At 37.7% G+C, this 14,950-nt stretch overlaps 2 protein-coding genes across 11 annotated transcripts; both read left to right on the forward strand.

Annotated features, from left to right (window-relative positions):
• Positions 1–5,868: 5,868 nt before the first annotated feature.
• Positions 5,869–8,191, forward strand: LOC121810294. Of its 10 annotated transcripts, XR_006052438.1 has the most exons (6): positions 5,869–6,122; positions 6,869–6,938; positions 7,193–7,318; positions 7,448–7,555; positions 7,771–7,880; positions 7,961–8,191. XR_006052438.1 is itself a non-coding variant. In XM_042211091.1 (4 exons), exons 1-4 carry the CDS (start codon positions 6,019–6,021, stop codon positions 8,139–8,141), a joined length of 465 nt encoding a protein of 154 aa, XP_042067025.1. In that variant the 5' UTR covers positions 5,870–6,018; the 3' UTR covers positions 8,142–8,191. The 10 variants fall into 10 exon arrangements, 2 of the variants coding, with proteins under 2 accessions (XP_042067025.1, XP_042067026.1); XR_006052437.1 differs by having other exon boundaries at positions 7,448–7,880; XR_006052442.1 differs by having other exon boundaries at positions 7,279–7,318; positions 7,448–7,880.
• Positions 8,192–13,502: 5,311 nt separating this feature from the next.
• Positions 13,503–13,844, forward strand: LOC121810515 (homeobox and leucine zipper protein Homez-like). The gene has a single exon (XM_042211275.1). It carries the CDS (start codon positions 13,503–13,505, stop codon positions 13,842–13,844), a length of 342 nt encoding a protein of 113 aa, XP_042067209.1.
• Positions 13,845–14,950: the final 1,106 nt, after the last annotated feature.

Genomic DNA, 14,950 nt, shown 5'->3' on the forward strand with positions numbered 1-14,950 from the left:
CTTTTTTTTTTCTATCTTAGTGTAGACTCGTTTCGCTAGACTACACAATTTTGGTATTGAAGGCTCAACATCCCGGCTCGCCACGCTCAACCGAGAAAGTGGTAATATAATTTTTTGTGAGAAAACTTGTATGAGAAAGTTTTGGAGAAAGGAAGATGAGAAAATTTTTGAGAAAGAGAGGTGAAAATTTTAATAAGAACGAGGAAGTAGAATCTTTCCATTAGGGATCGATTTCAAGTTGAGAAGAGTTGAAAGAGCAGGTTTGTGCAGGTGTCGTTTCAAGCAAAGTGTGTATCCTACTGATCAGTATGGAAGTCCCTGCTAAACCTGAACCTGGTATCAATAATTACTCAACCCTCTTCTACTGGGTAGTATAGTGAAGGTAGGGGTCGAATCCCACAGAGATGAATGCGTTTTGGAAATTGTGGTGATATTCTGGAAAGGTTTGGTTAGCTACCACGCTTTGGGTTGAGACTTATCTAGACTGGAATTTAAGGTGGTACTCTACTGACTAGGAGGTGAGAAAGGTGTTGGACAGGCGGCTGTGTACGTGGAAAGTGGGGAACATGGTTTTCAGGAAGTATGTGGAAAGTACTAGTTTACTATAAAAGGTTAAACATAATATCAGAGGAAAAAAGGTAGTTAGGTGACTAGACTGACAGATCTGTAGGGTACCAGCTGAAAAGGTAGAAAAAGTAAAGGACAAAAGCAAAAGTAACTAAAAAGTAAAAGTGGTCCGGATGTGGATGTTATCTTCTTCAACATGAATAAACTCAGATCAACAATCTCAAATTTCATGAATGAGAAACACAGATTAACAAACTTCACAGCTCAGATCTACAATTAAAACTTCGAATCAAAAGATCGAACACTGAAACTGCAATTATGCTTACTGGTCAACATGCAGGGTGGCAGAAATCACGTAAGCTGGGTTTTCACACTTAACTAATTCAGATCTAAAATCTAACAGCTATCTAGACTTGCAAACTCAGAGAGATTAACTACAGAAGTTAAAACATGTGATTCCACACTGGAAATTACCGTAACAGCTAGATCTAAGCTATCTAGGCAGAAAGAAGCGAAAACGAACATGAACCGATGCTAGAAAACAACTTCATAGCATTTAGAAAACGTTTGGATCACAACCAAGACTTCAAAATAAGCAAAATACTGGAAATGCGAAAGATCCAACGTAGAGAAAGCAAATAAGATTAACTAGAAAGCAAATAAAGATTGTTTTTGCCACTCCGGGCGATGGAACTGCTAACTATGATCGTGCTGACTGGAACGAGAGAATGGAACTCCGGCGAACTGATGATCTTCAAGTGACCATGGCTGTGGCGAGGAACTAGACTCTGGACTGGGCTGAAGGACTGAACTACCGAGAGAATTCTACCTAAGAGTGATGATGATGAATGAGTGTCCCCTCTCTCTCTCCAAGTGGCTTCCTTTTATAGGGAGGCTTACCCTTGATTTTAGGGTAAAACCTCGTGGCGAGATGACTTCTTTGCCCTTAATTGTGGTTGATCAGTCCCAACTATCCTTCTTCTCCATCTCGAGCCATTTTTGCATGCATACTGGTCAGTATGTAATCGTTCTGACGCCCTTTTCACCTGAAGTATCTGAAGCTTTGCCTACTGGCTAGAACACTCAACCTACACACTTTGAGCAACTGTTTTGCAGATATAATCAATTATGCACATCATACTGACCAGTAACCAAGGCCTAGAATACGACTTATCAAGAGTATTTGTTGATATTTGAAAAAAGAGCGAGTTGTGAAGAGGAACAATGGATTGTTTGTTTTACATGAAAGATGAAAGTGGATATGTCACGACCGCACTTCCTAAGGATAGAAAGTACGGTGGGTCGCGACTAATAGGGGAATTAAGAAGCGGGGAAGAAAGGGGAATCAATCAAGGGGGTACGACATGTAGATCAATAGACAAAACTTTATTATCAAATTATAGTCTGAGATCACGAAGCAACATAGTTCGTAAAAAAAAATAGTCCAACAGATTACAGAAAACATAGGAGTTTTACAACTTGGCATAGCGGAAGCATTTGAGAGTTAGCTACTACTATGTATGAAGACACAATAGCAACCGGATCATTTATTGAATACTGTCTCTGTCCAATGCTCAACATCTTCCGTCTCCCATCCACGCTCAACCTGCACATAGGGAAAACATATGCAGGGGCTTAGTACTTGATGCACTCAGTGAACTCATGCCCGAAATACATTTTATCGATATAGATATGTCAAGCCATCATTGAGTGAAACCCGGGTTTTACTTTAAAAGGCCGAGAAACACTAAATCATTCCTTAAATAAAATAGTGTCCGCGCAGACAAACATCATCCTCCATCATATACCATATCTGAACCATCATGTGAAACGAGAATGTGGCCACAAACTCGATCACTGGACCGGCTGACCTAGGCGACGGCTCACGATCCCCATCAGTGCACTAGCCTAAGTAGGGCTTAGCCCCTAGTTAGACCCGAATTCGTTAACCATCAAAGTCTAGTAGAACTTTATTCTAGTAGACAAATCAGATAGGCAATTCAAAAACATAAAATACGACATGACATAATATTTAAAACCACCCTTATTTCACCATAAACATATCATTTCAAATAAAAGAGATTAAGTAATAAAGTCCACCTCAATAGCTTAGAGTTTTCCTTAAGTAGCTTCTCGTTCCGACTTTAGCGGGCGTGCGAACCACCTTTTCGAAAAATACATAAAGTACTCATCAATCTCGGTAACGAAGACATTTTAGAATGCATGCACTCTAATTAAAATCTTTTAATTCGTTTTCTCGGTTTTCATGTATTTTCGATTATTCGGCGGCCACCCAAGGCGTTGCTTGCGACGCCGGCCGGCCGCTTACGCTCGTTCTTTCCTCCGTTGGCTCCTCGTATTTTCCATGACGTCGAAAATAAATTTCTTAAAATTTATTTAAGCGCATAATTAAATTATCGCAACTATTTCTCTTCGAAATTATTTTATTTCGGACTTGAGATATAATTATTCATGCCTCAAAATATTTCAGAATTAATTAAATAATTCGTCACAAATAATTTATCAGCCCAAGGATTTAATTAATTGGGCCCTCACCTTTATACTTCCACTTAATATAATAAGCCCCATAGAATAAAATAAAAGAGGGCCCAACTTTGAAACTAACTCCAATTAAGTTATAAGGCCCAAATCTTTTTTTTTTAAAACAAAAGTGGCCCAAACTTCTTTCCTTTCCCACCATACCCCACGCCTCTCTCTCTCTTCCTCATTTCCTTCTTTCTCTTTTCTTCCTCTTCTTCTCTAACTCTCGATGAAAATGCAGTCGACGAAAGAAAACAGAAGCTCCCTCTCAAATCTCGTCGCCTCTCCGTCGCGTTCTCCTTTTTCACGACATCACACGCCGTCGGAGTGAGGAGGTCCAGCCGTCGCCATGCTGTCGCTGCGGTCGCCGGCCGCCGCTGCTGCTCGCCGGAGTCGCCATCCCTGCTGTTCGCCAGGAGGCGCTGCTGTTGGTGGCCGTCGCTCACTAGAGTCGCCGGACAGAACCGCTGCTGTCGCAGAGAGGTCCAGCTGCCGGAGCAGCCACCCCCTGCTGTCGCCGCCACCCCGAACCGACACCGCGCAGCCCCGAACAACTCCGAACAGCCCCGAAACGTCCCGAAAGCTATGTTCTCGTACTCAAATTATGTTCTTTTCGCATTCGATTAACTACGGCGATGTTCGATTAGTTTTAATTAGTTTTAATTGTTGAATTCCTTGTTTGGTTTATGCGTTGCAAATGTTATGAACAAATGCTAAAGTTCATGATTCAGTAAAAAAAGGGAAGAAATTATACCTTCCGACGTAAACTTGGGTGTTGGAACAAAATGGAAGCCATTTTTTCTTCCTCCCATTCTCTCGGCTCTCTCTCGGTTATCTCTCTCTCAGAATCCTTTTTTTTCTTTCTTGAAGTGTTGAAGTAGAAGAGTAGAGTAAAGATAAATAAGTTTTAATCTTGGGTGACTCTTGATTTTTGTAGAGTTAATTGAGGGAGATGGAAGGTGAAGAAGGTGGAAATGGAGGGTCTCCACTTGGATGAAACCGTCGACCGTGAAGAGAAGAATGAGGAGAAAGGTTCTTGGGCTTGCTCCCATTTGGAAAGGAATGGGGCTCCCATTTGATTTAATTGATTTTGGGCTTATTTAGTTGCAAAACCCAATTTGTATAATTATTTAATTGTTAGGCTTTTTTATTGTTATGGCCCGATGCCATTTTATATAAACATTTGGACTCCCATTTTAATTTGAGAAGCCTATATATATATATATATACTTTACATTCTCGCATTTCTTTCAATAATTAAAATTCGCGGAAACTTTAATTAATTCGTTATCTTATCTTCACAACGATTAAAATCGTCCAACGCAACCACTTATATTTGGTGTTGTTCCAATTATATTTGGTGTTGATTTCCCCCTTTCTTCCCTGCTTCTTTAACCCTCTCCTAGTCGCGATCAACCGTGTTTTCTATCCTTAGAAAATGCGGGCGTGACAGCTCGTCTGTCGACCCCACCTGGGTTCGTCATTGTTTCACGCAGAGAAGAGATTAATAATTTAATTTTTCATTTTTTTAATAATAATAAAAGACTCTACACATATATTTATAATATGGATAGTACAAAAAGATACGCTACAAACTAGAAAGCAAATCAAATTTTAAACACTATCATAACAACTAAAAAATACTCCTTCCGTCCCACAATAGAAGTCTTATTTGATTAGGGCATGAGTTTAATAGAAGTCTTAGTAGTTTAATAATACAATGCGAGTAAAATAAGTTAGTGGAATACGAGGCTACTTATTTCACTCACATTTTAGGACTCTTATTATGGAACGGACGGAAATGACACTTAGGACTTTTATTGTGGGACGGAGCAAGTAATACATAAATAAGCTAAGTAATTACTTGGAGAGATTATTAGCCACTTCTGGAATAAAGTAAAAGTCTAAGTCCCTATTAACTCCCCCACTTTTGAAAACCGTCTTGCCCTCAAGGTGGAAGTTAGAAAAATAATCTTCTATCTCTCTGTCTTTGTTTGGATATTCATTTCCAAACATAATTGTATCGCTTGGGACCCCAACGAGTGATGGAGAAACCGTCTTTGGACATGAGATCTTTTTCGCGACTTCAATGACATAATCTTTTTTTCAACTTCATAGTTGAAATAGTATTTAAGCAATTGGAACGGAGTACTGATGAATGTTTGTTTTAGGGGTACCTCAAAGGATAGAAAAAGGTATGAATTCTATAATCTTTATTCTTTACACATGTACCAGTTTCTTAGAAGAAGATAATGTAATGAACCATAAGCCTATCAATGTAGTATCTTTTGTTGTTTTTGGTTTTGAATTATGAGTATCTTTTGTTTGTATAATCTTTTGCATGGTGTGTAGAGCTAAGGGTGCTTCTCCAACAATATTAGAATATTTTCCTGTTCCTTTGAATATATGGACAATAGATTAGTGTGGATGTGTCACATATATAGACTATATTTTAATTTTTGATAGTTTTGTTCATATGAAACGTTGTCCGCTCTTGTATATTACAAGTATACTGAGTGTCATTGTGATTTTCTAAGAAAAGATGAAGTTTACTTCTTTGCTCCAATTGACAAAATCAAATCAGCAGCAGTTAAAAAATGCAGTTTACAAATCTCATGTTTAGAAAAATTGCCTATTACTACTGACACTTTGTAAACATTACCATGAAAGATTGCTTATCAATACACCAACGTTTCACTACGTTTATTTCAATCAATATTACTACGTTTTAAATAAATGCCACAATGAGACCCTTTTAGCCACACTTTTAACTTCAAATTTTAAGATAAAAAAACCATAGCTAAAATAAAACAAGAAGCGCTGAACTATTTCAGTTTCCCTCTCTCCCAAATTCACCTTCTACCGCCCTCGATTTCAAATAATCCCCAAATCCTAATTTTCATTCCATTGATGATTGATCCCCAATTTCATCAGGATACTGATTTACACGGCCAGTTGCAGAAATTTGCACAGAATATAATTCTTGAGTATTCGCAGCTTCTGGGGGATTCAAGGTTTGATTTTTTTTGACATGATTCGAGAAATATCTCATTTACGAAAATTATCATTCGTCTTTGTTTATGAATTTTCTTAGTCATCTGTTTGCAAGGAAGTTTGCTGAATTATTTTTTCCGATGCAGTGATTTCATTTGTCTATATCTATGAATAGAAGTGGAAATTAAAGTATAATTTGAAAGGGAGTTTACTAATATATGTATGGGCGCAGAATTTGTAGCTTTTGCATTCTTAATATATTGAAAATTTTAGTAGTACTAGTATTTTACAATTCTTCATGTAAAAAGGTTGAGAGTTGAGGTAAAATTGTGAGTTTGTCGGAGTTGGGTTGTGTTAGGTGTGTATCTACTAATCAACAGAGATAGATGATTTACTCTAATCAATAAGCCATGTCCACGGTTGTGATTGTAGGTGCATCTATTCATGGTTGTGTTTACAGGTTCCCCAAGTGCATAGTACTAAAGCTTACCCTTGAACATGGATTTTGTACTCCACTTATTGCTCTTTTATAGCAAGACTATATTTATAATTGAAATTGATGAGTAGTAGCTGGTTGTGAGATGTGAGAATAACCAGAGAGATGATAGTTTAGAGTGATGGATTAAAATTTTCTATTGTTACTCACTCCTCTTCTTTCACAAGAGGGAACCCTAACTTGGTTACTAGGTTAGTCAGTTAGTGTTTTTTTTATCAATTCTCTCATTATCTAATTTCATTGCGATCATAACTTGAGTAAAATCTGTAGAAGCAGCGATGATATGTGTTATCAATGGTGGTACTTCTTTCACAAGAGGGAAACTCAACTTAATTTTAAGGTTAGTATTTTTCGTCAGTTCTCGCTCGAGCTGATCCGCTGTCTCCTCAATTCTCCTTTGAACTGCCAAATACATTGTAGTTTCTGTCTACTAATTCTTTAAAGATTCTAGAAATAATGTGCTTAATCTTTCTTTAATTTTGAGAATGCTAGATTTGAAAGTCATCATTTTTATTTAATATTCAGAAATGAAGAAATGGCTCTACAATTGTATAATCGGATAGATGAAATTTGATTTATGTGCATGTTAAATAGGTTGATTGGTTTGTGGAGAACCTGATGATGGTTGGGTTGGGTTTTCACTGAGATTCGGCTAAATTATCTTGTATATTGGGTGACAGATTTGATCTGAAGCTATTAACATAGTACTGGCATCCCTACGTAAGTATACTTACTGAATATTCTTGTAATATTTTTTGCAGTGTTGATTGTTGTTTGCTAAAGTTGACCTTTTGGTTGATGTGATCTCAATTTTACGATTGGAATTTGGTGTTTTGTGTATTTGTGTAGACTGATTTGATAATCGATAATGCTGATATTATGGAAGACTCTAAGGAAGAAAGATTTTCGTAGTTCCAAACGTTTAGTCCAGATGAGAGAACAAAGCTAAAAAGTGAAGTATGTGGCTTTTTTTTCTTTTTGTGAAGTGTGTTTACAATTATGGGAATGAAATTAAATTAACATGGATGTATTGAGGAGTCAGTATTTAATAAGTTAATGAAGTTGATGAATTAGTTGATTTCAGTTACTTCAGTATAATGGTTATATGGAGATAAGCATGTTATAGTTGAGAATCACCATTGCATCCTTGATGTAATACTATTTTTTTTCAGAGTGATGAACTTGATGCACAACAGGGAAATAGAGTAACAATATTGGCAGATTGTGGGACATTGACTGCAGAACTGAGTTGTCTTCCAATCCTAGGATTCTTACATTTAAGGTACGAGAGTAAGTTTATGTTATACTGTAAGGAAGATGATTATTTAACCAAGGATACGCTTGTGTTTGTGACTGTTACAGGAAGGGAGCACACGAACTTGATATTTTGTGCATATTCATATTTATTTCACATATAACTTGGAATACTACTACTATTTGGAGTGCTAATATTGAAGGGGTTGGCAGCGAAAGCGAGCACGAGATCCGATCACATAAAATTGATCTATTTAGCAGATTATTTAGACAAATTCTATTCGCGTAATTATCACATGTATCATGCTCATAACTTGAATTAAAACATGCTTTAGCATATAAAATCCCTAAAACATGCTCACTACGGAATTAGCCAATTTACCTCGTTGATTCAATCAAGAATCGATGATGGCTTGCTCCGTCTCCACGTGAAGATCTTCAGTACTCGACCTCTGATCTTCTGACTGGTGTCCCAGACTGTATACTGATATTTGTGTGGGCAAATCTCACCAGAATACAAGGACTCGAATAACGAAGACAGAACTCAGCTCACAGAGGGAGCAATTTTTGAATTCTCTCTCTTTCTAGAGGGGGATGAAAATTCTTGCTATTATTATTATTATGTTTTCTGTCTACTTTATTCTCCTATTTATATTAAGTCACATATTGGGCCAGTCAGGGATCTAAGGAAGAATTTGGACATGACCTCACACAATTAGGTTTTTACTAATTAAATTGAACCCAAAATTTAATATAAGCTTATATTGGAATATTACAAGCAGCCACTACAGAAGTAATATTGCACTGTCTTTCCAAATCCAAAATCACAAGTATTCCAGGTTTTCTTTTATTTGTTTAATTCATTTCTCGCGCTTAAGATAGAAATATCCATTAATTAATTAATGTCTGCTATAGACTTAATTAATTAACATATTTTATTCTCCAAGAGTGGACTTAGCAAGAAACTCTTATTTATTATTCATAGAGTAATCAAACTCCAACTAGCTAGGTTTCGAATAATAAAACATCGTTTCGAGCTACTCTTGTGGATATTATCAAGCGTGACTCTCCTCACGCACGATTCAGCATAATAGAAATCCTACCACCGCTAGGCAATGATCACCACTACCCAATATACCTGGATCGTTGGGTGACGAAAAACCCGCATCTTTGGTAAGTCAAAGTAGTAGATACTTAATATCGTATGCTCAATGCTAATTTACATTGATTAAGAAATTAATTATCAAGACCCCGTCTTTCAGTAGATAGCATAAAGACTCATCTTGCTGTTAGATCCATTCAGTGCTATACCACACCAACGTCATCATATTTCAATAAGGCTTAGAAATAATCGGACTGACATTGCAACCTTTCGTGATAGGTAGTCTAGGTCTATCTGGGTTGTGAAATTCTTATTTTTTTTTGTTCAGAACTGACCGTGTACCTTAAATTGAGCGCAGCCCACAACCGGTCTACTAGAACAAAAACTTAGACTTATGTTATGTTCGCTTATACATTTAAATATGCAATAAACATCCATTAAATGTAAAACATAACAATATTATGACAAAAATAATCTGTTGCATTCATTGGAAAATAATTATTAGAGTTTTACAGTATTCAATCACTCGAAAGGTGATTTCTAGTATACAAACCCTAACAAATATATACTATATTTTTTTCTTTTTGTACAGGTAGAAGAGGCATACAACTCATTCTCTAAAGAGACAACCTGTAACGCCTCACTTTTCGAACCCTAATGTTGGAACCCTAAGACGTTGCATTTATTGCTTTGATTGTCACGAATTCAATGATGAATTGTTATGTGATTGATTCGATGACCTAATTTTGATTTGACCTAGTCAATTTCGTTGATTTAATTGCGTGGCTTAAATTAATTGATGTGGAATGAAATATATTGCGGTGAATTATATTTTTAAGGGGAGTGAGATTTAAGATAAAATCATAAATAATTACCTTGCCCTTTTATTGTGGAAATATTGGCCACTACCAAATTATTGGAGAGGAATTCTATTTCTTAGATTTAATTATTTATTTTGGGATAATTATCCAAATTAAATCCTAAAGCCTAATTACCTTACTTCCTTCTTGATAAAAATCGGCCCCTATTATTTTCTTAGGGGGATTCGAAATCTCCTAATTTGTAGGAGAAGGAAATTATTCATTTTTTATTTTGATCACTTAATTATTTCTTTCCATGTTTTAATTGGAATGTCCTAGCAAATCTTTCTCTACTCTATTTTATTAAAGATTTGGAAATTTTTCCTTGTGGGAGGAATATTTCACACGCCTACTATCATATTATTTGGGAGGATTTTTATTAATTTTCCTGCTCCGTATTATTTTATTCTGCTCCGTGAAAACACCAAATTTAAATCAAAGGCTAATTAAATAGCCATGATTTTCGAAATATCCTCCTTATTTCTCCATCAATTACACGCCAATTACCTCCATCAAATCTCCCCAAATCTCTCCCATCTTTATTGTGATTATTCTCCAATTAAATGGGAGATATTCTATTCCCTAAACTCTATAAATAAAAGACTCCTAAACCCTACCTCAAATCACACGCCTCCCACCTCAATCACACGCCCCCTCCCTCTTCTCCACTCTCCCACACTTGTTCTTCTACTCTACTCAAGATCCTTTCGAAGTTTCTAAGAGATTGTTGAAGAAGCAAGATTTTTATTCGTTCCTACCGTTTGTTTCGTCCAAGAGAGGTAAAAATCAGACCATATTCTTCATTCCTCCCCATCTAAACATTCTTTGACTCCCTCATGCATGTAGAGAGTGTAGGGATTTCAAATCTAAGGGATTCAATCGGTGGGAATTTGTGTGTGTATGTTTGATTGCGCTTTGAATGAATTTGTTTGATGAATTAATGAATCTATGGTGAATGATGTATGATGTTATGAGAGCATGAGTATAAGGACCCTTTTGAGCATGCTTGTGTGTTAAACCCATGAAAAGGTTGATTTTGAATAAATAGGGATAAACCCTAATTCGAATTTTTAAAGGCATAAAAAGCTGTAAGTTCGGACAGTATGTTCCGACATGCGTTTTACCGACCAAATGAACTCCGATTTGATCGATTCTTTTTCCTGAGTAAATTTCTTGATCTCTTCTATGTTGTGTGTGAATTTAACTCATTTGGATAAAAGATGGATTTTTGGTGAATTTTTGAAGTTGACTGCGCATTTCTGGCAGAAAATGTTTTCTCGATCAGTAGGTTACGTTGTCCTTTTTGACCGACCAAAAAGGGGTATTTTGATATGAAATTTAAACTGGAAGTTAGTTGATGAGTCTACTGCATTGTGGTAAAGTTTTAGCCCCAACGGAACTCGGGTGAAATTTTAATAATTTTTATAAAATGGTTGCGCAGTGCTGCCAGATCTCTATCTTGACAAAAACACTATGTTGTTATAAGTGAATTACTTGATTGATATATGTGATGACACGATGCGCTGTTCAAAGGGGGGGAAAAAGGGAAAACGATAGAGACATGCATAATATTAAGTCGATGGTTGTGACTGATAAGATATATATATTATCTAAAGGCAATAACTCGTGCGCGAAGCGTGATAACAAAGGGAAAGCAGTAGTCGAAATCTAAACGGTCGAGGTGAGCTTCTTTTCTACCCTACATTTTTGTGGGTTTTCTTTTACTAAAATCTTTTACGTATGACTGTGGAGCTATAAGGGTGGTTTAAAGCGATTATCATGCCGTGATTTGTTTTAACGTGCCTATCTGATGTGGCTGTTGCCACTGTTATATAAATCAAATTCGGGTCCTCATAGGGCCGCAAACCCTACTTGGATTAGTGTACACCTATGGTAGACTGTGTGCTAGCGTACGGGCTGGCCGGTCTAGTGACCTGGTTTGCGGCCGCATTCCTTGTCATGTATTGGCAGATATGGTTGATGACGATGGGGAAAAATGACTGCGCAGTTGCTATTTTGAACAATGGAAAATATTTTGGTGCCTCGGGCCTTTATAAAGCTCAAACCCCGATGGTTACCTACGAATGGCATGATAATATGTACTCTTATTTAAAATATTTTCGGCATGAGCCACTGAGTATTTTCTAAAGTACTCAGCCCTGCATATGTTTTCTCTATGTGCAGGTTGAGCAGCGACGAGAGGTTGGTGGTGTTGAGCAGGAATTAATAATAAATTATGGTCGTTTTGAAACTCCGAGTGTCGTTGTGTCTTCACACATGACGTCACTCTTCTCTTGGATGCTTCCGCTGTGATGTTTGCTTTACATACTTTTTATTTAAATTAAAAAAAACTGTTTCATTTGGGATATTTGCAAACTCGTTACTTATTTTGAATAAATGCTAAACCCTTAGTCATTTACTTGTTGAACATAAATACTTTTGGTTGTTTTATTTATTAAACTTAGATTCTTGGTCAAACTTTTGTTGAAAACCCTAGTCTTCTATGCCTGTCCATTAAGCCCCTTTAAGTCGCGATCGCCCGCTTTTATTAACCCTAGGGGCGGTCGTGACAGTTTGGTATCAGGGCCTCAGTTCTTTCCGCTCTGGACCCAAGAGTCTTTTTGAGTCAAAATCTGTGCATGTGTAATTTGGCTAAATGATAAACATCGGAAGCTCAACACCACAACTCGTCCCTGCCCAACCACGAGGAATGAGGTAACAAGTATGTTGATGGAATTTTGATATGAACTGTGAAATGTTGGGAATATCGATGGGAATATTACTCTTGCATGAATGAAAGTACTTCTATGGGGATTTGAGATTATATATCATGTTGAAAATTTTTGATTGGAATATGGGTTGATGAATTGATAGGATGTGAAACGGATATTTGCGCTTATGCCGAGATGACAAATGTTGTTATGAAAATAAACTTGTATATGTTACTCGAATATGCATTAAACGTATGAGTTGGATGAAATTTTATGATGATGCTTATGCGATTACATTATGAAACAATATCTATGATGGTGAACTTGAGCATGCTACTATACCTAGTTATAAATTGGTGCAATGAATGCAAAACTTTGCGATAATAATGAACGTAGAGATGTGAAATGCTTAGTGCAAGGCAAGTAGCCTATGGGGAAGTCGGCATGCTACGACTCGACGAAACGCGAAAACACACGAACCAATAACCTTGGAATATTCAAAACTTTGACATGATGCTACTTACACACCTAAATCTTTTGCTATACATAGCCATCTTCATAGACATCATGTTCTCAGCATCTCTTTTTGAAACTTAAACCCCATTGCTTCCTTCTATCGTTGGACTGATGCTGAGTTTTCTTTGTTTTCCCTTTAGATGGTCCATCAGTATTATGCCCCGATGCGAAATCGTTACTCCAGCAATAGGGACCACCCAGTTGAGCGCTACCAAGACTACGAGTGGGATGGGAAGCTTTTCCTTATGTCCTATGTCACCGGATTTTATGATAAGTGGATGAACGCCTATGCGTATGGGGGAGCCACCCATCACGAGGGGATCCAAAAGCTCATCCACACTTTACCACCGCCTTGGGACGAGTGAACCGCCCATGCATCTCAGTTATTCATATGGTATAGCCCGCCTGACTACACCGCGCGGGGTGATTTGGTTGGCCTTATAGAGGTGCTACTTCCGGCTATGACAGCTGCTTTTGACGGACCGCCACGTGCTCCACCTCCACACATCTATCCGCCTATTCAAGCCCACATGCGAAGGAATCGCTGCGACAAGGAGCCACATGTCTCTCGTGTTCCTAAGAGAATGAGACTCGGGATGCGCGTTTCAGCCCCTCTAAGAATCGACAGAGAGGTCGATGGGATGCTCGGGATAGTACCTCCACCCGTAGGTGTCGAGGAAGAAAGTGAGGAAGAGGATCCAGAGGAGGATCCTGAGGAGGAGGAACCCGAGGAGGAGGAGGACCCAAATAGAGAGAGCGTTGGAGAGACCGGGGCGAAGGAGGATAAGGATGGAAAAGATTAAACATAATAATTCTGGAATATTTTATTTTGATTTCCCACATTTTTTTTGATACTTTACCGTTTTGCTTAACTCTAGTTTTTCTCTTTCCACGTTGTTTTACCCTTTTGTTTTGATGATGATGGAACTAAGACCTCTTGGAGGCAACGTTTGATAATTCTATGGAAATTTTTGTCTTTTGCTATTCTATTGTGCAATAACTTGATATCATTTCTTATTGTTCAAACTGTGCGATTACCTTTTGCTATACTACATTGTAGTCGTCCTTTTCCTAATTGCACAATTATTTGTGACATACTATCTTTGCTACTCGATGGTACAATTGTTTCTTGCCATAATTTGAAACCATCCTAACCATCTCATTATACAACTGTCTTTTGTTGTCCTATTGCACAATCATATCCTACTATCGTTGTCTTTTACCATTCTATTGAAAGCCTATGATTGTCACTCTATTGTACAAATTGTCTCCTATCCTTTACTATCTTAGCAATCATTCATTTGCTACCTTGCGACGCAATTGCCTCCTGTTACACCATTCGGTGATTGCTCTCTTGCTATCATTTTATGCAGTTATATTCGATACTGTGTCTTGCAAAAGCTCCTTATTATTCTATGATGCAATTTCCCTTTGATTTCCACCTTTCAACTATACCACACAACTGTTCTTGGGATTTCGAATAAATACAATAATAATTCTTGTGATAAATCAGAATGCCGCCAAGACGTAACATAAGACGTGGGAACCCCGAACCTACCCCTCAGGCGATGGAGGAGAGTGTGACGCAACCCATCCCTCCACCACCACCTTCTCCACCTCCGGTTGACCGTGAAATCGTGAAGTTGTTCTTAGGTCAGAAACCTCCCGTCTTTGATGGAATGGGAGAGCCGGCCAAGGCCGAATCATGGATACGCTCATTGGAGCGCATTTTCGCAATCTTGGGGTGCAATGACAAAGAACGGTTGAGTTGTGTGACCTAGCAACTAACCGAGTCTGCTGACTTCTGGTGGGACACACGGATGAAGACAATGCCCCGAGAGCAAGTAACGGGGATGACATGGGAATGTTTCAAGGCCGAGATGTATAATAAGTATGTGCCCAAGAGCTA

Source organism: Salvia splendens, chromosome 7 (assembly GCF_004379255.2).
Source record: "Salvia splendens isolate huo1 chromosome 7, SspV2, whole genome shotgun sequence".
NCBI lineage: Eukaryota > Viridiplantae > Streptophyta > Magnoliopsida > Lamiales > Lamiaceae > Salvia > Salvia splendens.

Bases quoted from the DNA above. Each gene is read 5' to 3' on its own strand.
- LOC121810294 (XM_042211091.1), top strand. From the start codon at position 6,019: ATGATTGATCCCCAATTTCATCAGGATACTGATTTACACGGCCAGTTG. The intron at 6,939-7,770 runs GTTAGTATTTTT...ATTTTTTTTCAG, and splicing joins AAACTCAACTTAATTTTAAG to AGTGATGAACTTGATGCACA. The intron at 7,881-7,960 runs GTACGAGAGTAA...TGACTGTTACAG, and splicing joins CTAGGATTCTTACATTTAAG to GAAGGGAGCACACGAACTTG.
- LOC121810515 (XM_042211275.1), top strand. From the start codon at position 13,503: ATGACAGCTGCTTTTGACGGACCGCCACGTGCTCCACCTCCACACATC.